This window comes from Quercus robur, chromosome 7, assembly GCF_932294415.1.
Source record: "Quercus robur chromosome 7, dhQueRobu3.1, whole genome shotgun sequence".
Classification (NCBI taxonomy): domain Eukaryota; kingdom Viridiplantae; phylum Streptophyta; class Magnoliopsida; order Fagales; family Fagaceae; genus Quercus; species Quercus robur.
In genome coordinates this window covers 45701545-45725449 of record NC_065540.1, presented here as the reverse complement: position 1 = coordinate 45725449, position 23905 = coordinate 45701545, and the positions used below count along the sequence as shown (strand labels likewise).

The 23905-nt window shown below is 39.7% G+C and overlaps 2 protein-coding genes and 1 pseudogene across 2 annotated transcripts; all 3 read right to left on the bottom strand.

Moving 5' to 3' along the window:
- Nucleotides 1–4676: 4676 nt before the first annotated feature.
- LOC126691501 (glucan endo-1,3-beta-glucosidase-like) lies at nt 4677–12711 on the bottom strand (annotated as a pseudogene).
- Nucleotides 12712–14998: 2287 nt separating this feature from the next.
- LOC126691500 (uncharacterized) lies at nt 14999–15604 on the bottom strand. The gene has a single exon (XM_050386536.1). The coding sequence runs from the start codon at nt 15602–15604 to the stop codon at nt 14999–15001; it is 606 nt and encodes a 201-aa protein (XP_050242493.1).
- A 15-nt stretch (nt 15605–15619) lies between these two features.
- On the bottom strand, nt 15620–16624 carry LOC126691499 (uncharacterized). The gene has a single exon (XM_050386535.1). It carries the CDS (start codon nt 16622–16624, stop codon nt 15620–15622), a length of 1005 nt encoding a protein of 334 aa, XP_050242492.1.
- Nucleotides 16625–23905: the final 7281 nt, after the last annotated feature.

Genomic DNA, 23905 nt, shown 5'->3' with positions numbered 1-23905 from the left:
ATTTATTATTGTTCTTTATTTTGCGACTTTTTTTTAATAGATTAATGCTCTCTTTACCTAATATAATTGTCCTTGTGGCAGGGTATTGTGCGTATCTTGACAAAGAAAATGCGATGGACCCTTCACTTGTAGAATCAATGGGTATAAACATAGAAAATCTTCTCATCTCATGTCCAATCTCTGCTGAAAATTTGCTAAGTGTGGTTAACACTCTGACCAGAAGTGGAGCTGTAGATGTTATTGTGGTTGATAGTGTAAGTGATTAATTCTCAGGGTGCCTTGCCTTGGTGTTTTTTTGGCCCACACCCACAGGGGGGTGGTGTTCAACTATGGTGCTTTGGCCAGTCTTTATCAGTTTGTTTTCATCAAACTCGTTCTCCTCATGGATGACACATTCTAGTTTGTACAGAAAAATGAAATTCATGTTGTGAACCTGTTATTATTATTATTATCTTTGTCATTTAGGGCCTGTTTAAATTGAGGGGGGAGGGAGGGGGAGTGGAGTGGAGTCGAGTAAAGTTGGCTGAAAATAGGCTGATTTTGGGCTAAATTTACTCTACTCTCCCTCCCTCCCCCTTAATCCAAACGGATCATTAAAGAAAATACACCAGTAGTTCTAGGTGGTAATATCTCCATTAGTTAACCTTTATTATTTGGGTTATGCAGTTTTCTGTTTTATGATCATTGAAGCCTTTATTATTAAAACCTACTCTCTATATTTCCACACAAAAAAAAAAAAAAAAAAAATCCTTGGGTTATTCTTTGTGATTGTAGATGACTAGAGATCTATCAATTGGACGCGGACGCATTGTTTTATTTTCTTTATCAGTATTATCATGCTCTAATAATGTGCTGCATGTTGGATTTTTCAGGTAGCTGCCCTTGTCTCCCATTGTGAACTTGGTCATATGATTGGTAGCACCTTCCAAGATATGCAATCACAAATAATGACCCAAGCACTTAGAAAAATCCATTACTCATTATGACAATCTCAAACTCTTATTGTTTTTCTTAATCAGGTTGAAGATAATATACTTGGTCATTTTAACCTATTTGTTTATATTTGATTATTTTATCAGTTGTAGTGAGGATGAAATCCATTTACCTTCTCGTATTACCTTTTATTTCTAGGTTCGATCAAGTCCAAAATCAGGGCAAGGTTTTGGACTTGTGGATGAGGTCACCTGTGGTGGAAATTCCTTGAAATTCTATGCATCTGTGCGAATGAAGATGATGAGGATAGGATTGCTCAAGACTGAGGATAGGGTTTATCTTTTATCACGTTTGATAATAAGAAGCATTGATGAGCAAAAATGTTTTTGATATTACTCGTTGATGTTATTTTATTGTATTTTTCAAAAACTAGTGCTGCCGGCCTCTTTAGGAGTTTGCATTTAGCTTTGTGAATAAATATCCGCATCTCTTCTACCTCACATTTATTATCATACTCAAAGGGGAGCAACTAATGCACTATTAAGAAAGAGTGAGTTAGTTTAAGTTGAGGGAACAAAAAAGGGTAGAGGAGAACAAAAAATAACATTAGTAGTAGTTGAAGTAGTAAAAGAAGACATGTCAATTAAGGAAGTAACAATGACTATGACTTTGAATAGCATTGAATGGAGGAAAAGAATACATGTAGCCGACCCTAATTAATTTGTTGTAGATCCATAGCCGACCCCAAGAGATTTGGGACTAAGGCTTTGTTGTTGTTGTTCACCTAAATAAATAAAAAGAAAAATAAATGATGGCTGCCCTCTTCCTATTGATCTTTCTAGAGAAAGTTAGTATTAATAATAACTGGCTTTATTTCTCTTGTTTTATTGGATACTTTGGCATCAAATTGTATTTATATGTCTTTATAGACTTTCTATTATACCAAATAATGGCAAAGGCATCCCTCTCTCTCTCTCTTGGAGTTGTGGATCTGTGTTTCAAGTATATGGTGTTGATCTGTGATTGATGGTGTTGTCTCAAATTTGGTTGTCTTCTAAGTAACAACATAAAGCCAGATCTTAAGCTGAGTGGAAAGATAAAGGAAAATGCTAAATAAATAAATAAAGATTAATTTATCAATTGAATGATATATATATAACCCAACATTGCACTGTCAGCAGCTTGTGAAGAATGACACTTGCAGTAGAGCCATATATACTGAGAAGGCTGTTGTTATCCTTATGAGACTATACTTCCTGAAAAATTTCTGGCTCCCTCTCTTCAGTAATCATAGTATACTCAGAAGTGGGGTATTTAGTCGATGGATGACGCTCTCTAGTAGACCTTCTACCAACTATGTTCTACTAATGCTTGATTGTAGTTTTGGCTCCGGTAGATTCTTGTGTAGTTAGAATGTACAAAACCTCTCAGATCTCACAAAGACTAACACACAAGTCTTCTCCAAAGCCTTCAAAATGTGGCTAGGGTTTACCTTTTATATGTGGAGAAGTTTAGATGAAACCCTAAATGTTTTTGCGGGCTTGGGTCTGTTTAAAATTCTGCTTAAAAAACTAGACCTACAATTTTTGATCGGTTGAGCCTAATTTTCAATCAGTCGAGCAAGGCAGAATCACACTCCCTTTTTCTGCAATCAGCTGGACTTGAACCTTGAAATAACCACTTCTAAGCATTGCCTAAAAACCTAGTCTAAACATGTTTTGTACTCAGTTTGTCAACACAAAACAAATATGATTCTAAATATTTAAATCTAAATCTTTATTAGAACCTAACAAAACGATTTCTGAAAATGTTGATAAATTTGAGTGAGTTTAGACTAATATTCTAAGAGATATATCCATGTGTATTATGAGTAATCATAAAAAATGATAAAATACTAGGATCCTGCCTCAATAAGGACTGAAATCAGATCCTAATAAATATTAGAGTGAGTGAGATTAAAAGGTGTAGAAGAAAACGAGTTATATTTATAGAGAGGTAAATTTGTTTGTTTTCCTAGATAGTAGGAGGTACAATCGAATTTTCAGTTGTATATAGTTTGTAGCCAAGTTGCTTGTTTTTCATATATGCTAACTCAAAATCTCCTGTTCTGATACTATGTTAAATTACTAATTGTCCTAAAAGTTTAAATTATTGAGATATGATAAATTTAATCATTCAACCACAATTCTATCACTCACCCTTACATTTGAGTCCAAACTCCTCTTAATAGCTAAGGTCCAACACATGAGATTTTAGCCTGTAACCTTGAAATGGAAGATTATCTAAATTCCAACACAATTGGGACTCTCTAATAGAATGAAATCATAAGTTTGTTGTACGTCATCGACTCATCAAGGGGAACGGTGTAGAAGGTGAAGAACGTGAACACAATAATTTTAAGCAAACAAGCAATTTTTAAAACCAATTAAAGTTTGCAGTATTCCAACTAATATGTTGGTTATGCGCTTCAAAAGTAATAATATATAGTTCAACAACTCACAGTGATATAACAAACTTGAAACAAATTAAAAGAATTAAATATTATTGTTTTAATCATTTCAAAATGAAAAATAACAAATTTAGTGTCAATGTTTATAATAGTTAAAGATTAAGAAAGATAGTATATCATTGTTATATGACTTCGCTAAGGAACATATATTTCACTCTCTTAAGGGCGTTTCTTGCCACTACAGGAGAATATTAACATGTACATCTAGTTAAATTACCGATTGTCCCAAAAGTTGAAACTATTGGAATATGATAAATTTAATAATTTAACCACATACTTCTAACACTCCTCCTCACGTGTGGGCTGAAACTACCTTTTAATAGGTGAGATCCAACATGTGGGAATTTAAATAGGAGGCAAAGTTAAGGAGACAAAGATCGAACTCAGGATCCCATACTTTGATACCTAGTTAAATTACCAATTGTCCCAAAAGTTTAAACTATTGGGATATGGTAAATTTAATCTTTTAACTACATACTTCTAACACATCTTCAACTATGTAGCAAGTTTATCAGCATACCATCTCAACTATGTAGCGAGTAATATACTCAAATAGAGTATATTACATCATAGTAAATTTTTTAAGTGCAAAATAATAAATTTATTTACATTTATAAAATACACCAACACAATATAGATTACCAACAACGTAGCTAGCTTTTCCACCCTATCTAGTATCATATATACATATTTTGCATGCGTGGGTGCTCACACACACGTGCGCGCGCACACACACCACTCTCTCTCTCTCTCTCTCTCTCTCTCATCTAAACTAAGGGCATGTATGATATGCTGCAACAGGTTTTGTAATAGGATGACTAGTCTTGTGAAATAACCATTTGATTATTTGGTTGCAAATTTATTATAAGTAATAGTTATTCCTTAAATCAGGGAACAACTCTTTCTTTTTGAAAAGATTGTAATAATTATTCCTTAGTATGTACATGTAATAACTTTTAAAATTGATATATTTCCTAAATTTATACTTTCAATATGTACACAAAATTTTAAAATAAAAAGATAATCTCTCTCAAATTTAAAAAATATTCATTTTTAGGAAATAAAATTAAATAAATAAGATATTTCATAAATATAGATCTTGAGTTATATTCCAATGTTACAATTAAATTTTTGGTTTTAGTTATTCCTTTGCAACATCTTTTATTTCATGATTCTTAAAAAAAAAACATATTTTATTCTAGTAATAAAGATTACAATTCCTACTCCAGTTATCTTAAGAAAAACTGAGTTGGTACTTGGGTTGCTTGGTAGGTGAGAAGAGACCAAAATGTTTCTCAATATCCGCTGGACCCTTTTGGTCTTCATCGAACAGAGCAAACAAGTATGTTTCTAATGGTCCAGGCCTCTTCGGAGTGCCATTGTTCACATGACTAATCAAATTCTTGTAGTAAGTGCCTGCATTGTCAACTGTAGCTGCTACACCACCGTCGGATGGCCAACCAGTCTCTGTTACAATGACAGTCAAATTGGCCGCACCAATCTTCTCAAGAGCAGAATAGAGAGAATCCATCATTGCATCAAAGGGATTTTGGTACCCTAAGTTACCATCTTGTACCACAACCCCTGATGAATTTAATAAGGCATAATCAAGCTTAATGTCTGTTGGGTCACTTAAGTAAGCAAAATATGGACACATTGGCAAGAAGTGGTGCCTTAGTGCTTGCTAGGAAGCTAGCGATTGCATTTATGTATGCACTTGCATTGTCACTAAAGGAGCCTGAAGATGGAGGGTAAGTATTGCCCATCAATGACATGTCTATTACTGTTGAAACTTTGATTTGGGTTGGAAAATTAGAAGATGTAACTGCATTGTATAAGTTTTGCATGGCTGGTCCAACATATTGGGCTAATGGATCACTGGGTTTTATTTCATTCCCAGCAGCAATGTAACTAATATTGACATCAGGCAAGTAGGGTTTTATGTTTGTTTGCACCCAATCATTTGCAGCTGCAGGACTAGTGGCAAGGCCTTGAAGGTCATTGTTGACAACTCCAACAATGACCGATATGCCGGATCCTTTTAGGGCTTGGAGGGTTGCTTGATTTGGATCGAAAATCCTCATTTTCCCTATGCCACTTGTTTTGTATAGGGCTATTACTTCAGTTGCAGGTGGTAAATCATCGGCAATTGTTCCATAATTTACACCTATAGATCGTACAACTACAACAAATGGCACCAAGATAATAAACAAGTTAATTAACACCAAAGATAAATTTGTTTGAAGGAAATGTATAGGTATCCAATGGAGCTGCAACAAATAGAATCAAGATAAAAAAAAACTAGTTATATTTAACACCAATGGTAAATTTGTTTACGGAAATGTATAGAGCTTGGTTGATATGCAAGCTCATACAAAAGTTTTTAGTGTTTAAGCACTGGAAATTGTAGCCAAAAAAAGAAAAGTGTTTGACAGGAGTGTTTGAGTCACACTTTTCAATTTAGGATGTTTAAACACTGTATTTTTTTTTTTTTTAGAAACAAATACACACACAAGGAGAGGGAAAGAGGTTCTAATATAAAGGCAAACTACAACTCCACTCAAAAGTCATGGTAACTTTTGAGAATACATTCAAAGTAGTTTTTAGTTTTTGAGTAATATTGCTCAATAACATTGTTGTAAATATTTTGAAAATCATGAGACCTACTGATAAGACTACACACATACTTTTTCTTTTCTCTAACCTACATGGCTCTCTCTCTCTCTTTTTTTTTTTTTTTCCTTAAAAATTATGGGACCTACTAATAATTACCCACTTAAAAAAAAAAAGAAACACACTCATACCAAATATACAATTATATATATATATATATATATATATTTATATTTATATATTTGTTTATATTTTAAAATATGTTATCTGAAACATGGGATCAAACACATTTTTTGCATTATAGATACTTTAAATGTGTTTTTACAAAACCTTTTATACTACAATTTTCACATCATTTTGAACAACAATTCTTGAGCACCACTACCAAATAGGTCCAAAGGTTTTTTTTTTTAGAAGAAAATATATAGGTATTCAGCGAATTAAAATCCTTTGGAGTTCTTAGGATAACATATGTACTTTACAAAATCTTATCTAATCCTTTGGAGTTCTTAGGATAACACATGTACTTTATAAAATCTTATCTATTTGTTTTTTTCCATATGATCAATAATTTAAATAGATACAAAACCTTTGGTTAAATAGTACTTAAGTTATAAAATCTAATCCTTTTATTTTAGAAAAGATAGATAAAATTGTAAGAGTTCCATAGTGGAGTTACCCTAAAACCACTAATAAAGGATTATAAATTTGTAATTATGTACGCAATAATTAGAAGTCTACAAAAACTTGGTAAAAACCATAGTTAGTAAGGAATGTGGGAGCAAAGAGCACTATGTTACTGTACTTTAAGAGTACCTAATAATTAGACAACAAATTACTAATATATTTAGAGTCATTTAGGAAATCTAAGAGAGTTCAGCTGGTTTCTTTGGCCTACGGATTTGTATAATTTTAATGACCATTAATTAAAAAACACAAAATTTCCCTTCTATCATATATATGTTACATCACAAAGAATACAATGCAAACTTGTATTCTAAGCCATCAAAAAGTAGTACTAATATAAGGCATGCGTAACTGTATTGTGAATGCATGCGCAATACAAATAAATAATACCATACAAACAACCAATCAGTCATACCTGATTTTCCTTGGCTTGTTATCAACAGCAGTAGCAATAAGGCAGCCATAACAGGTTTCTTACTTAAAGCCAGGGTAGAAAAGGAGAATTGGTAACAGATTTTCATTTAAGATGTCTTTTTTTTTTTTTTTTTTTTTTTGAGGAAACAATTAAGATCTCTTTGGGTTACTATCTACACCCTATACCTCTCTATACATAATATATATATATATAGTTGAATGAAATTTGATAATTATGGAAATTATTAACAATTAATTTTTTACTTAAATTTTGATAGGATTATAATGGAAAGTTTAAATATAGAATAAAGTAGAATTGTGATTGTAGACTCCAAAGACGGGCTTGCTGGGCCAAACTATTATTTGGGCTCACAATTAATTTATCTGGTGGGTCTAGGTATCCTACCTTGGGTTGTCCTAGGCTAAGGGACCCAATGAGGCCACTTTTCTCTCTTTCTTAATGTTATCTTCTCTCTATCTCACTCACTCTTTTCTTTCCTCATACTTGCATCCCCCAACTATCCATTCATTTCTCCTATTTATAGCCTTTGTTAATGGGATGATCATCATTATGTTCTCCCTTAGTGCAAAGAAAGGTCCAATGTCGATGAACTTAAGTGGATTTTTAGATATGAGTGGCTTTGGAAATAGTTCCCACTTCAGTTAATGTGTCCGGCAGCGGAGTTTCCTAAGGTTCTGCCGGGCACTTAAACGGCGATGTGACCGGGCAATGTGACCAATCATGTGCATAGCGCCCGGAAATGGTTTCCCGAGCATCCTGTGAGCGAGGCGTATGTAGTCCGCCCTTTAAGTGTCCGGACAACGCTCAATTCACATTGGTAGTTATTCATGGGTTTGGGTCGGGGCTCTTGTTGATGTGAAAGTTGGACCTTTGGCCTATATCATTGATTCATGGTCCAAGGCCCAATATGAATTTGGGCGTTAGGTGCCGTACAATAGCCCCCCCTTGATTCGTCCTCGGCCCCCGGGGACGAATCAAGGGGTCAGAGAGGTAGTGTTTTGCCCGAGAAGTCCAACGGATGTGCTTGGGTGGTTACAGCGGTTCATAAATGCACTCCTCAAAAAACGCGTCGCTTCAGACCCTGCGGCTTTGCCGTCATTATTACCTGGCGGTTCACAAACTGAGACGCGCGTGTGGATTGCTCTGGACATCTCTAAGGTCACTCCCTTTTTACTTCATCATTGCTAATTAATGTCACTTATTGCACACCAAATGATGCTTTCCTTGGCTCCTATAAATAACTCATCTTAATCCATTTTCTCACTTTTCACTCTCTGTTACTCCGAAACCTCTCTCTGTCGAGCATTCTCCTACGCTCCAGTCCACTAACCCAGAATCCTCCTCTCCCTTAGGGCCAGAAGTAAGTCTTCTTCCCCTTTCCTTTGTTTTTATTTCCGTCCCCATAGCCCTTTTTAATTTCTAGTCATAGGATGGGTTTTGCTTACCTCTTGAACGCCGGAGCTCCCTTAGCCGCCTCTAGGCAAGCCTTTAGCGTCCCTGATGATGTGGAGTTGGCTTATTGTCACGAAAGTGAAATCGCCCTCCACAGAGGGGCAGGCACAACCTTTTTCCCGCTGATGTCCGTCCTAGAAGGCGGGGTCAGGTTTCCCATAGATCCGCTTCTACTTAACACCCTTAGATACTACGGATTGGGTGCCGACCAACTTCCTCCCAACTTTTACCGGGTAGTGAGTTGCCTGGGTAGGCTAAACCAAACGTTTGGCTTGCAACTAGACCACCACGACGTAAACCACATGTACAGCCTTTGTGGAAAGAAGAAATCAAACTACTACTTAAAGACTAGAGATAATAGGGTACGACTGATTTCTTGTTTGCCGGACTCTAATAGGAATTCTGTCGGGGAATATATACAGGTGCACGACAATTGGTTTGTCGGTGACATCCCTCCCCCTTTGTCACGGCGCAAAGTTGGTTCGTCCTAACCTTCAATTCCTCATGTTTCTAAATTTGTAAATACTTTATTTACTTTAACCTTGATTTGTTTTCTTTTTGCTGCAGACGGTTCAGTGTTCACTTAGGATATCAGAACAGTTCACGTCTAGGACCTGAATTTTTTGCTAAGGTCCGAGATCTTCATGCACCGGGATGGGCAACTCCATGCTTCTCACCTCATTCTCGGCGTGGACCCGATGTACTCCACTTGGCAACCTTTCAACCAAGCCCTCATTGTAGACAGCCCACTTCTTTCTTATATAGATGTTCGGCACGCGAACTTCCTCCCCTCCAGCATTACTGTAGGCGATGCCCGAGACCTCGGCCCGCGATATACCTATTTGGACGAACTTGCGCCTATAAGGGACGAATCAGCCGAAGCAGCATCCAGACATCTCCGGGAACGTGCTCACGAGGCCGTTCAGCGTGAAGCCGTACCAGCCAAACCCGCGAATCCAATTCAAGTAGCCACGTAAGAAGCCGCGGAGTCTAGTGACTCTTCTAGGATACATTCTGCTCCTGAAGACATGGTGACCAGAAGGACTTTGACTGTCAGCCGTTTCATCCCTGGGGCAAGCCAAGCCGTTCAGCAACAGCCTCCACCTCAAGGGCGTGTGTCGGCTCCTCCCGCTCATCCTTTGCCTCCCCCTGCTCTCGGGCGGCAACGCAAGAGGCAAAGGCTTATCGATCAATCCTCAACCGGCCCGGGAGAGGGTCAAATCCAAACTCCCCTTCAACCTTCTCAGGGTATCACCACCCGGGAGTCGCCGGCCTAGGTTGGAACAAATGTGGCCTCATCCTCCAGACCGGCGCAGCCGTGGCAACCAACGTACGAGTTAGACAGCACGCCCCTCCTAACTAGCGCAAGCGTCCGGGGTTGGGAGAAGGGGGAAGGGGGCCGTGTTGCCCAAAGCTTGGTCCACGGTCTCCTCCTGCCCAAGGATGTAAGCGCATTTGCTTATGGGACTGATGAGTCTATGGGGAGAAGACTCCAATGGCACACCATCGCGGTAAGTCCTCTTCCTTTACACTCTTATTATTATCATTTTCCTTCTGTACACATCCTTTTATTTTTGTATTCATTGTAACTTCAATTTGCCGTGCGTGAATAACATTGTCTTTAATAGGCCATCCAGCTAGCCCATATACTAAATGAGAGGGTGAAGGATCTTACCGAGGAGGTTGATTGGGAGAAAACCGGTAAGGAAGAGGCTATGAAAGCAGCTAAGGAGAAAACAAAAATTGCCAAATCTGCCGAGAAGAGGGCTACTGTTGCGGAGAAATCCCGGGCTTCAGCAGAGAAGAAATCGGTGGAGCTGGTGACGCGGCAGAATGAAACGGAAGTGAAGCTGGCCGAAACAGCAAGCTTGAACTCCACTCTGTCCGAAGAGGTTGCTGATCTGCAGGCGGCCCTTGAAGCTTGTGAGAGTAAGTGGTATGATGAGGGGTTTGCCGACACCGAGAAGAGTGTGGAACCGATGGTAATGCAAGCTCGGCAGCTATCTTTCCGGGAGGGCTGGATGGCTGCTCTACAGGCCCTAGGGGTGCCTGAGGACTCCCCTCTTAGGGACCCTGGTCAGATCCCCGTTCCAGTCTCTGTCCCTGCCGCTCAGAACCAAGCCGGTCCAAACGAAGAGGAGGAGACGGACAACTTGAGGGAGCTGGTGGAGCAGATTGATGCCCACGTGGAGATGATCGGGGCAGAAGTAACCAGCAACCCTCCCACTGAAGGCCCTCAAGATGAAGATGTCCATTCCCAGCCTCCCATACCCGAGCACCACTCCGCCGAGATGACCTCCGAAACGCAGCCCATGGATCTTTCTTCCTAATTGCCAAACCTGCTTTACTTTTCTTCTATTCGCTTTTATTCTTACAGTTTTTATTTAATTTCGAGTTGGTTTGCCCATGTCGCCGGGTTATGGCGACTAGACAATTATTTCCTGGTTTCAAATAGTTTTCTCGGTTTCTGAATTTGAATCTCAATATCATCGGGTTTTGGTGATGACAAAATTGATTTGTCATGCTTGATTTCAAATTTGTGTTATTTGCCGATCAATTGTGATAATGCATGTATATTTTCTCCTTCTTATGTATGTTTCAAAGTTTCCACAAATGTATGCGCGGCTTTCCCTAGTTGGTTGATAGGGGTTGAACCGAGAAGTCGGATTATGCTCTCCGGAATTTCGAGTAATAGGAATCGAACCGAGAAGCAAGCTTCTGTCCTTAGACATGTTTTAGTAAGGTTTCCACCTGTTCGGTGATAGGAATCGAACCGAGAAGCAGGCTTCTGTCCTTAGACATGTTTTAATAAGGTTTCCACCTACTCGGTGTTAGGAATCGAACCGAGAAGCAGGCTTATGTCCTAAGACATGTTTTAGTAAAGTTTTCACCTGTTCGGTGATAGGAATCGAACCAAGAAGTAGGCTTCTGTCCTTAGACAAGTTTTTGAGCGGCTTGAATTTCCTTAGCTTCCCCCTTGTCCATCAACCGGACATAGTGAACAAAAAGAATTTGCTCGGCAAGAACGAACTAGTTGCATATTTATCATATGAGTCAGTACAATATACATTTTTTCATGCATGGACGGTTAATGATAAAACTTCTTAAGATTATAAGCATTCCAAGGTCGGGGCAATGGTACTTCGTTCATGTCTTCAAGATAATACGCCCCCACGCCTGCAATAGATGTGACTCTGTATGGTCCTTCCCAAGTTTGGGCTAGCTTCCCGGTATTTGTATCTTGCATGCTTCCTACTGCCTTTCTTAGTACCAGGTCTCCGGCCCTGAATTCTCTCACCCTTACACCTTGGTTGTGGCGTTGGGCAAGCTTTTGTTGATACTCTACTAGCCTTATGGTTGCTGCTTCTCGATATTCTTCAAGTAAATCTAGGCGCTCCATCAACTGACCCTCATTCTGTTCCGTATTGAATTTTGAAACTCGTGCGCTACATAGGTTGACCTCAGCTAGTATCACGACTTCGGCCCCGTAAGTGAGAGAGAATGGGGTTTCACCCGTGGATCTTCGAGGAGTTGTCTAGTATGCCCACAAAACATTGGGTAGTTCTTCAGCCCAGTTGCCCTTCGCTCCTTCCAGCCTTCGCTTCAAGCCGTTCACGATTACCTTGTTCACGGCCTCAGCCTGGCCATTGCCTTGGGGATACGCCGGAGTAGAGTACCTGTTCCTGATCCTGAGATTGCTGCAAAATTCGCGGAAACCTCGGCTGTCAAACTGCAGCCCGTTATCCGATATGAGGGAGTCCGGGACCCCGAACCTGGTGATTATATTCTTCCATATGAATTTCTTCACATCTATGTCCCGGATATTGGCCAAAGCCTCTGCCTCCGCCCATTTGGTGAAGTAATCAACGGCCACCAACACGAATCTTCGATTGCCCGTTGCTTGGGGAAATGGCCCGAGTATGTCCAGCCCCCATTGTGCAAAGGGCTAAGGATTGCTAATCGGGTTCAAATACCCGGCAGGCCGGTGTATCTGAGGGGCGTGTTTCTGACACTGCTCACACTTCTGAACGTATTCCACGGCGTCCTTCTGCATTTGGGGCCACCAGAATCCCTGAGTCATTGCCAGGTGTGCGTGCCAGTGACCATCCCCCTACATGGCTGCCGCACACCCCTTCATGCAACTCGGCCAGAAGTTGTCCTACTTTCTTCGGGTGTAAGCATGACATATATGGCCCTTCGAATGACCTACGATAGAGTTTCCGGTCTCCAGACAACCAATACTAGGCAGCCACCCTGCGGACCTTGTTGGCCTTTTTCTTATCGTTCGGAATTCGGTCATCAGCCAAGAAATCTATGATGGGGTCCATCCAGCTCGGTCCAAGTGTTATGACTGCTGTGACTTTGACTCTCGTAGCCCCCTCATTTCCTGCCACCTTAATGCTGGGCTCGGGGACGAGTTCCACTCTAATAAGCCGGGGAATATCCTTGGCAATTGAAGATGCCAGAGTGGCGAGAGAGTCAGCATGTCTGTTCTGCGCTCAGGCCACTTGAATCACCTTCACCGTACAAAAGCCATCCATGACCTGCTTCACCAAGTCTAAGTATGCTTTCATCCGAGGATCTCGAGCCTCAAAACTCCCTTGCACTTGGTTGACTATGAGTCTTGAATCTGAATAAATCTCTACATCCCGGGCCTCTAACCGTGAAACTGCCCTCAGTCCGGAAAGCAAAGCTTCATAGTTTGCCTCATTGTTGGAGGCATTAAACCCTAACCTGAACGAATGCTCCAAGAGAATTCCCTCCGGGGTGATTATGACTACCCTGGCTCCGGCCCCTTTGGCGCTGGAAGCCCCATCCACATGTACCTTCCATGGGCGGTGCTCCACCTGACAGACCATCTCCCTTTTAAAAGAGAATTCTGCTATAAAATCTACTAATACCTGCCCCTTTACTACACTTCTCGGCTTATACCTCACGTTGAATGCCCCGAGCCGTGTCCCCCATTTAGCTATTTGCCCCGTGAGATTAGATCTTTTCAACAATGACTGTAGGGGATGTTCGGTCAACACATATACGATATGAGCCTGGAAGTACTGAGGCAATTTCCTGGTAGCATGCACTAGGGCCAACACCAATTTCTCTAAGGGCAAATACCTGGTCTTGGCGTCGACTAGAGTCTTGCTGACATAATACACAGGCTGTTGTACTCCCTGGTCCCTTAAAAGCACAGCACTTACAGCATGTTCGGATACCGAGAGGTACATGAACAATTCCTCTTCGGGCTCTGGTGCACTCAACATCAATGCTCGCACTAAGTACTCCTTAAGGTTCTGGAAAGCCTTTTCACATTCATCATCCCACTAAAACCCCTTCCGCTTTTTCAAAAGCTGATAAAAAGGATGGCAGTGATCTGAAAATTTTGATATGAGCCGGTTAAGAACGGCCAGCATCCCGGTCAATATCTGTACTTCTTTCGGGTTGCTCGGCAACCGGAGACGCTTCACGACTTCTATTTGGTCGGGATTGACCTCTATCCCCCTGTTGGTGATCAAGTACCCCAAAAATTTGCCAGCCCCCACTCCAAAGGCGCATTTTTCTGTGTTAAGACGCAATCTGTGCTTTCGCAACACCTCGAACACTCCCCGGAGATCCTCTACATGCTAGACTTCTTGCTTGCTTTTTACCACCATATCGTCGATATACACTTCGACCGTATGCCCAATTTTATCCCGAAACATCCTCGTCACCATCCGTTGGTATATCGCCCCGGCATTCTTTAGCCCAAAAGGCATCATGGTGTAATGATAATTAGCATCGGGGGATATGAACGCCGTTTTCTCCTGGTCTTCACCAACCAGGGCAATCTGATGGCACCCTTGGAAGGCATCTAGGAAGCTCATCCTCGGATGCCTGTAAGTGGCGTCCACTAATTGATTAATCTTTGGCATGGGGAATGGGTCCTTTGGGCATGCCCGGTTCAGATCCGTGAAATCCACACAAACCCTCCATTTGCCGTTCTTCTTCCGAACAACTACGGTATTCGCCAGCCATTCCGAGAAAAATGTCTCTTTTATTGCTCCTACCTCCTTCAGCTTCTCTACCTCCTGTCTTACTGCCTCAACGTGATCTTTGGCCGACCTTCTCGGCTTCTGCTTCTTCGGGGGATATGAGGGGTCTACATTAAGTTTGTGGACAATAAACCCGGGATCGACCCCGGGAACTTCATAAGGATCTCAAGCGAAAACATCTAAGTTTTGAACTAGGAACAGTAATACTTAGACTCTTTCCTCGTAACTCATGCTTGCTCTGACTTGAAAGTATTTATTAGTGTCCAGTAGTATTTTTACCTTTATTAACTCCTCAGCGCAGCCAGCCCCCATCCCTTCTCAGGGATCCTTTAATTGCTATTATGGGTTTTTCCGGGACACATCTTCCTGTTCAACATGCCCCTGTTCGGGCCGCCCAGTCTCCTCGTCTCCAACCAGTTGTCCGGTGATTTCTCCCTGACTGACCTGATTCCCCCGCTTCCAGTTTACTACGATAGTAAGGCACTGTCTGGCCACTTGCTGGTTTCCTTTTATTACAATGACACCCTGCTCGGTTGGGAATTTAATCTTTACATGCAGCGTTGATGGGACGGCCCTCATTGAATGGATCCATGGTTTTCCCAGGATGGCAGTATATGGGGAAAATGAACTTACTATTGTGAATGTTACAGATACCTCTTTCCCTCCCATAATCACGGGGAGAGAGATTTGCCCCTCAGGAATCACTACTTTGCCATCAAACCCAACCAAGGGTGAAGTGTGCTTTACAAGGTCCTCCTTCTTTAGACCGAGTCCCTTGAATAGATCGGGGTACATCACGTCGACCCCACTTCCTTGGTCTATCATCACCCTTTTTACTAAGAAGCCGTTTATCCGAGCCGTGACCACTAATGCGTCATCATGTGGCTGAATCGTCCCCTCTAAATCGTCATCGTCAAATGATACGGGCTCCCGTGCAAACTTCATCTTCTTACCCGGCGACTATAGACCCGGGTTACCTTCTACCGGTACCACTGTCAACACTCCTTTCCTCCTTCCTATAATGAGCTTCTCCGGCGTAACATGGATTACTTCAATCACCCCCACAGGGGGTGGGAGAGGGTTTCCCCTTTGCTGAGTATCTTGCCCTACGACTCTGTCCCCCGAGTCTAGCACGAAATCCTTTAAATGCCTGGCCTTGACTAGCTGCCCGAGGTAGTCCTTTAATACCCGGCACTGTTCGGTGGTGTGACCATTGTCTCGGTGATAAGTGCAGTACAGACTCTGATTCCTTCTGGATGGGTCCCCTCCCATCTTGTTCGGCCATCGAAAATACGGCTCGTGTTTGATCCGGTCAAGAATCCTGTGTACCAGTTCCTTAAACGTCACGTTCACTTCTCCCATTTGTGCAGCCGGTTCTTGAATTGCCAGACCCCCACAAGGCCTGAACGGGAAACTTGCCTGCCGGGGACGAGTTATCATCGACGCTTTGCCTTTGCTCTGCAGCCAGTCATCTTCTAATCGTTTGTATTCCTCGATGCATCTCATAAGATGCCGCATGCCTTCGGACGGCTTCTTGGTTAACGACTCTCGTAGCCCGGAATCCTCGGGCAACCCCATCCTAAATGTGCTTGCCGCCACCCTTCCGTTATCCCCGCCAATCTCGTTGTACAGCTCCCAATACCGGCTGGCGTAACTACGGAGGGTCTCTCCCGCCCTCATTTTCATTGAGAGAAGCGCTTCTACTGGTTGAGGTACTCGACTGCACATCACAAACCTGACTCCGAACTCTTGAATCAGCTCGGAGAAATTACGTATGGGCCTTTTCCGTAACCTATTAAACCACCTTAATGCAGTCGGTCCCAAACTCGAAGGAAATACCTTGCACATGAGCGCATCGTTATGAGTATGCAAAGACATCATCTGAATATAATGGCTGACGTGTTCTACGAGATCAATCTTCCCGTCATAGCAGTTGAACGGCGGGCGGGCAAACCTGTCTGGCATTTCGGCTCTCTCGATTTCATTTGAAAACGGGGATCGAGCTGCTTTTTGTAAAGCGCGACTCGTGGCGTCCATGGCAGCATTCCGAGGTCGCCTCTCTTCCGGGGAGAGTGAGTCCCTCACTTGATTTTCTCGAGAATGTGAACGGTCTCGGCGTTGCCCCGATTCCCGGGAGAGAGACCGGTTCCTATTTCGTTGAGACCCTCTCGAGTGCGAACGGTCTCGATATCAATGGGATTCCCGGGAATGTGAACGGTCTCGCCACAGTCGAGGTCCAAACTGATTGGATCCCTCTTCGTATCTATTTCCCCCAACCCGGTCCTCTTGTTGCCGGTCATTTCTGTCTCCTCCCCGGCGCCTACCTCTCACCTCCAACTCCAAACCCCTGACTAGTCTGCAGAGCCGTTTGAGTTCTTCATCCCGTTCCTCCCTCTACCTACGTCCCGTAGCACCAGAAACCATCCGTTGGGTTTGGTACGACCCCTCTCCCGTGTCAGACATCACTTCTAGTTGGTCATGCCTCCTATCTTCTCGTTCTTTCTGTCTGCGCTCTCGCCAACTTGACCCCCGAGAGGACCCTACGGATCCGGTTCCCGCATGGTCGCCTGAACGCCTTTCAGACATTGTCCCCGAGTTTGAGTCCCTCTAGAATTACAGCGTCGTAGGAGAGCCCCACGGTGGGCGCCAATTGTAGGCTCCAAAAACGGGCTTGCTGGGCCAAACTACTATTTGGGCTCACAATTAATTTATCTGGTGGGTCTGGTATCCTACCTTGGGTTGTCCTAGGCTAAGGGACCCAATGAGGTCACTTTTCTCTCTTTCTTAATGTTATCTTCTCTCTATCTCACTCGCTCTTTTCTTTCCTCAGACTTGCATCCCCCAACTATCCATTCATTTCTCCTATTTATAGCCTTTGTTAATGGGATGATCATCATTATGTTCTCCCTTAGTGCAAAGAAAGGTCCAATGTCGATGAACTTAAGTGGATTTTTAGGTATGAGTGGCTTTGGAAATGGTTCCCACTTCAGTTAATGTGTCCGACAGTGGAGTTTCCTAAGGTTCTGCCGGACACTTAAATGGCAATGTGACCGATCATGTGCATAGCGCCCGGAAATGGTTTCCCAAGCATCTTGTGTGCGGGGCGTACGTAGTCCGCCCTTTAAGTGTCCGGACAACGCTCAGTTCACATTGGTAGTTATTCATGGGTTTGGGCCGGGGCTCTTATTGATGTGAAGGTTGGACCTTTGGTCTATATCATTGATTCATGGTCCAATGCCCAATATGAACTTGGGCGTTAGGTGCCGTACAATGATAAAACAAAACATAAAATAGAATTGAAGAATAATTAAAATATAAATATTAGAACAAAGACGTGTAAAATTGTGAAGTCTTAAACGCTTATATGACAAAATATTATAATGTCAACCTAAAAATCAAACGTCTATAGTTTTATATTATAACAATTTGAAAGTAAAAATCAATAATTGGATAATATTTACAATTTTTCAATATTAATAATAGTCTTTTTTTTGGGGTCTAAATATGAAATTTGATAATTATGGTAGTCATTAATAAGTTATGATGGTAGTTATTCATAATTTTTTTATATTAATTTTGAAAAAAATATAATGGGAGGTTTAAATATAGAATTGGAATTAAACTCAATTAAAACATTTATATCAGAAATGTAACGTGAAAAATTGTGATGCTTCAAAAGTTTATACGAAAAAAATATTATAATGTCAACTAAAAATCATCTACAATTTAATTTGAAAGATAAAAATGATAATTGGATAATATTTACAATTTTTCAATGTTAATAATATACAATTCTTTTATAACAAATTTGAAAGTTACAACTTAAGGCACGTTTGATAGACTGTAATAGACACTGTAATGTAATAGATATTCCTATGGCATAACTATTCGGTTGTTTGGTTATGTTTTTATTACAATGAATAGTTATTCCTTATGAATAGCTATTTTTCAAAATAAGGAATAACTATTCTTTATCAAAAGTACTGAATATCTATTCCTTCACCTTATGTAATAACTTTTTAAAATAATTTCCTAAATAGCCATTAGTTGCCACATCTTCAAAAGGAAAGAAAATAAATTTTTCTTGTTGTTAATTATTAGCTCTATTTTGAACACCCTAAAATAAGTGTATTTTAGGAAATTTGACTTAAAATTGATTTAATTACACCTTCTTTTTATACTCTACTAAATTGTGAATGCATATTCAGGATTCTATTCCTAAATGGTCACCAAACTAATGAATAATAATACTTATTACATTTCAACTTAATGTATTCCTTGTAATACTTATTTTTATTCCCATGTAATAATCATTATAGTGTACCAAACGTGCCCTTATAGTTTACAATGGGGATGAAAATTTGAATCCTAAATACCTTAATTGGAAACATTAAGAGATACATGTTGGACGGTAAAACTTGTGGCTAATAACATCCAGTTCTATACAGATAAACTTAGAAAAAAAAATCCAACTTGACTTACCTTGTCTTGTTATCAACAGCTCAATAACAAGGAATAAGGCAGCCATAAAAGTTTGCTTACTTATGGCCAAAATTGGAGGTAATAGCCATAGTGCAAAAGGAAAACTGAGAATAGATATATAAGGACAAAGTTTGGCTCCAAACATTTTGAAGCTTTGGTTTCCAACAACCAATAGAAAGACAACATTAGTCTTTATCATGTATAATATATACATGACTCACTTAACCCAATTAACCAAGTGAGTCGTGTGCAATGCGTATGACAAAATATATGTTATATTCATATTTGTTGTTGAAGTCCAAGGCTCCAAACATGTTTGGAGCCAAATCTTTTCTGATTTATAATTAACGCTCTGTTTGTTGCGACGTTTAACTTTTTCCAAAAGCGTTTTTTAGAAAATTATCACATTTTTCTATATTTGGTGCCAACCTTAAAAGGAGTTAAAAAACTATCTCTTAACTTTCCATTTTTAGTTTCGTGTGAGATATATTTGTTTTCCTTATTTAGTTTCACGTGAGATAGAGTTGATTTCCGGGATTTTTTTTTTTTTTTTTTTTTTTGGAAAACAACTTTATCTCACACGAAACTAAATAAGGAAAACAAATATATCTCACGCGAAACTAAATAAGGGAAGTACATGCCAGGCTAAATAAAGGAAGTTAAGAGATATTTTTTCAATGATTTTTTTTTTCCCCTTTTGATACTACCAAACATAGAAAAATGTAAAAAATTATCTTCACATAAGGTTTCCATTGAAACAAACATAGCACTACATATCTACACCTTATACTTCTCTCTCTATATATAAAGTTACAAGTTTGTTAGAATTGAAAAGTTTATTAGGTTTCAAAAAAAAAAAAAAAAAGGTTTAAGGGGCCCTATAACCTAATATAAATGTATATATGTGTGTGAAGCTCCTTCTTAGAGACTTAAATCCAGGCTCATGTCCTCCTCGCCTCACAAGAACTAGTAATTATGGTAGTTATCACTATTTTATTATTTTAATTATAACAAGATTATAATGGTGGGTTTAGATATAGAATAAAACTTAAACTATATATATATATATATATATATATGTAAGGACTCGATTTGTAACGACCCCAAAATGATGTTGGGTTCGCACGTTAAGAGCCCAAACAATATAATTTGTAGAGCGTGGGCTTAAAAGGCTAGGCCTTGGTCACCGGACGGTGGTTAGTCATGGTACTTATACAGAGATGAACTATGTTCGCTCGAGAAGTCTTTCTCCTAGGCGTAGTCTGGGAGGCACTGATTCTTGGCCTTTTCCCCAGCCCCTTTTCTGGATTGCTTATTTCTCCTTTTATATTAGCCTTTACCCCTCCTCCAACGTCTACGTGTAGGTTCAACTTTCCAAGGCTGATACTTGTCCCATCAGCCCATACCCAAAGTGGTTGGGGGTGGTTGTAAAAACTGAAAAGCATTGCTCTGTCTGGCGCAGAGTATTTAATTGCAGTAATGGCAGCCTTTCCTTTGTCCTTTGTCGCCATATTGTCCAGGGGTCCTTTCTCTATCAACGCGGATGTGTTCGGCTTTTCCCAAAACTGTTCCTATACCGTTCTTGCCCTTTCTTTTAGGAGTGCCCTGGGGATGCCGAGGACAGAGTCATCCTCGGCTATGTCTCAAGGCTATTTGGACTTTCATTGTATGTCCTCAGCTATATCCCTCCTCGGCTCGGGTCTTGGGCTCTAATGTAAAGTGGGCCTGGGTCACAAATTCTCTGGCCCCACAATATATATATATATATATATATATATAAAGGTTTAAAGGGCCCTATGACATTTCTAATTAATAATCTCATACTTGGTCATTATCTGAGATATAATTCTACTCTAACCTAATATAAAAGTATATATGTGTGTGAAACTCTTTTTTGGAGACTTAAATTTAGGCTCATGTCCTCCTCACCTCACAAGAACTAGTACTTATGGTAGTTATCACTATTTTATTATTTTAATTATAACAAGATTATAATTATAACAATATTGACCAGCTGTTGCAAGCAAAAAAACAAAGTTCAAGATCCTTAACTAGACACGTATACCCACCTCCCCCCCCCCCCCCTCCCCCACTCAAAAAAAAAAAAAAAAAAAAAAAAAAAAAAAAAAAAAAACTAGACACGCATAACACACACTAAGAGAAAGTTTTACGTTACATTTATTTATTTGCATGCATCTATTAAAAGTGTAGGTAATTTAAGATGCAATCTCTCCTATTTAATTTTTTTTTTTTGTGATACTTGATAGAAATTCTACTCTAGTCTAATCTAAGTATATATGTGTGTAAAGCTCCTTCTTAAAGACTTGAACCCTGACCCTTACCCCTCACACCCCACAAGCACTTATACTTGTGGAGTAACCATCGCACCAAGAGTGTGCGGTGGTTCCTATTTAATTAATTTAAGGGGGCTGACCTGAATCAAATAGTCCAGGTTTTTGGGGTTCTATTTTAAGTAACGTCTAGCTAGCTAGATCTAAGCTTGACTGACCAGGTATCTCATAATCCATTATTTGTTCAAAGTCACCAAGTCTAAGTATATATCTTTAAGCAATTTTCAACTAGGAATAATGATCTTATTTGAGAAGTCAAGCATGGCAGGAAAATGATCTTATTTGTAACTTTCACCTAGCTGATCAAGACCTTGGAAATTAAGCAAAATCAAACGTGGTTGATTATCGTAATGAAAGTTATGGCAGTATATTCTTACGGTCCATAAATAAAGATCCTTTTGAAAGTAAAATAAACTTGGCAGTCTGACCTGTAAACCAAACCTACTAAATAAGTCAGCAACGAAAGCATGATCAGGATCAGCCTAGACTCTAGAGGGTTAAGAGGTTTCGTTATGCTCTGTACATTAATGTCCTAGTCCAATACACGTGCCTGACTAATTTTGAAATGAGAATGTGAGCTGTAGAAATTTTAGATCAAGATGTGGTTGCAGTTGGGGCTACACATGGAAGAAGAGAGGGAATTGGAAGGAGAGGAAGAATGTGGGTGGAAGTTAATTAGGAGTAATTAAAATTTTGCGTTTTACTTGACTTACTTTGCCCCCACTTTGCTGCGTGCGGGTTTTTTCCTCATCAAAAAGGTGTTAGGGTAAGGTTATGTATTGCTTGCTTCATCTTGTCTCGCCTTGTTTCATCAAACATGTGTATATGTTTTTATTTAATAGCCACTTCGTTAAATATGGTAAAATACCCCAACACCCCCCCCCCCCCCCCAACTGCAGTCAATTTTAGACTAATTGGGCTTTAAAATGATTCTTTTTGTAGGTTATTTATTTATTTATTTATTTTTAAGTTTAGCTCAATTCATTTTTTTAATAAATTTTTTGAGTTGAAAAGTATGCAATTTTATTATATTTGGGCTAAACTCTCTAGTTTTGAGATAAAAATACAAAGAAAAAACTAAAATATACATTAGAAATTAGAAATATGAGCCCTAAAAATGCAATAAAAATGATAATATTCAAAAGTCTTATTCAGTCCACATTGGTTCTATTCGGTCCACTCTGTCCTCTTTGGTCGAACTTGGTCATATTCGGTCCTATTTAGTTCATTCTGTCCACAAAATTTTTATTCGGTCCAATTTCGTCAATTCAATCCACGTTGTCCCTATTCAATTCGCTTAGGTCCTATTCGGTCTACTTTGGTCCTATTTAGTTCATTTTGTCTACTTTGGTTCTATTTCGTCCTATTCGGTCCATTTTGTCCACTTTGATCCACTTGAGTCCTATTTTGGCTATTTGGTCTACTTTGGTCCTATTCGGTCTATTTTGTCCACTTCGGTTCTATTCAGTTCATTCTGTCCACATTAGTCTTATTTGATCTGCTTCGGTCTTATTCGGTCCGATTTGGTCCCATTCTGTCCATTCTGTCCACGTCGATCCATTCGTTCTTATTCAGTCCATTCAGTCCTATTCGGTCCACCTTGTTCCTTTTCGGTCTATTCTTTCCTATTCTGTCTATTTGGTCTGATTTGGTCCATTTGGATTACTTCGCTTCAATTTGGTCCACTTCGATCTATTTTTGTGCACTTACATAATGTGAAAATACATATTTGGGTTGAAAGAACCTAATCTAAATCCAAATTTATTAAAAAAAATATAAAAATCTCAAACTTGTAATATTTAAAATCTTAAGCATAACATTTATAGTTGTTGTGCTTTTGTTAAGCCACATTAATGTAGTATTTCAGTCCACTTCGGTACAACTAAATTTAAGCGAAAGTCTTTCTAACCATAAAGGCTATGAATATATAAATGTAATATTTATGGCCGTTATTCATTTGTTTTAACGTCATTACTTTTAAATGAATTGCATTGAGAATATTGATTATACATTTAAGCAAAATAAATAAATATATACATATATGATATATGTACGTATGTATGTATAATTTTTACATATAGATTAGTAGAGTCATGCTTAAAGCTTATTTGTTTAGAAAAAAAGGGGGGGGGGGGGGTGGGGAATGGCCTAGTAACCAATTGATTATGACTATAGTGAAGACCCTTATTCTGCTAAGGCATTAAGATAATATAGGGCTCAAGTGAGTCACCAAAAATATGTAACGAGGCCTAGAGCAAGTATTTCATGATTATGGCCATTGCAGCCAGTATTGTTATTTGCGCAACCAAAATCTATTTAGGGGAAATAAATCTTTATTCCCTCATTATTCATGCAAAGGAAAGAATATGTTATTCTCTCATCGAATGTCCCAAAAGCCAGCTATTAATCTGTT

Coding starts and splice junctions, on each gene's coding strand:
- LOC126691499 (XM_050386535.1), bottom strand. CDS start 16,624: ATGCCAGACAGGTTTGCCCGCCCGCCGTTCAACTGCTATGACGGGAAG.
- LOC126691500 (XM_050386536.1), bottom strand. CDS start 15,604: ATGAAGTTTGCACGGGAGCCCGTATCATTTGACGATGACGATTTAGAG.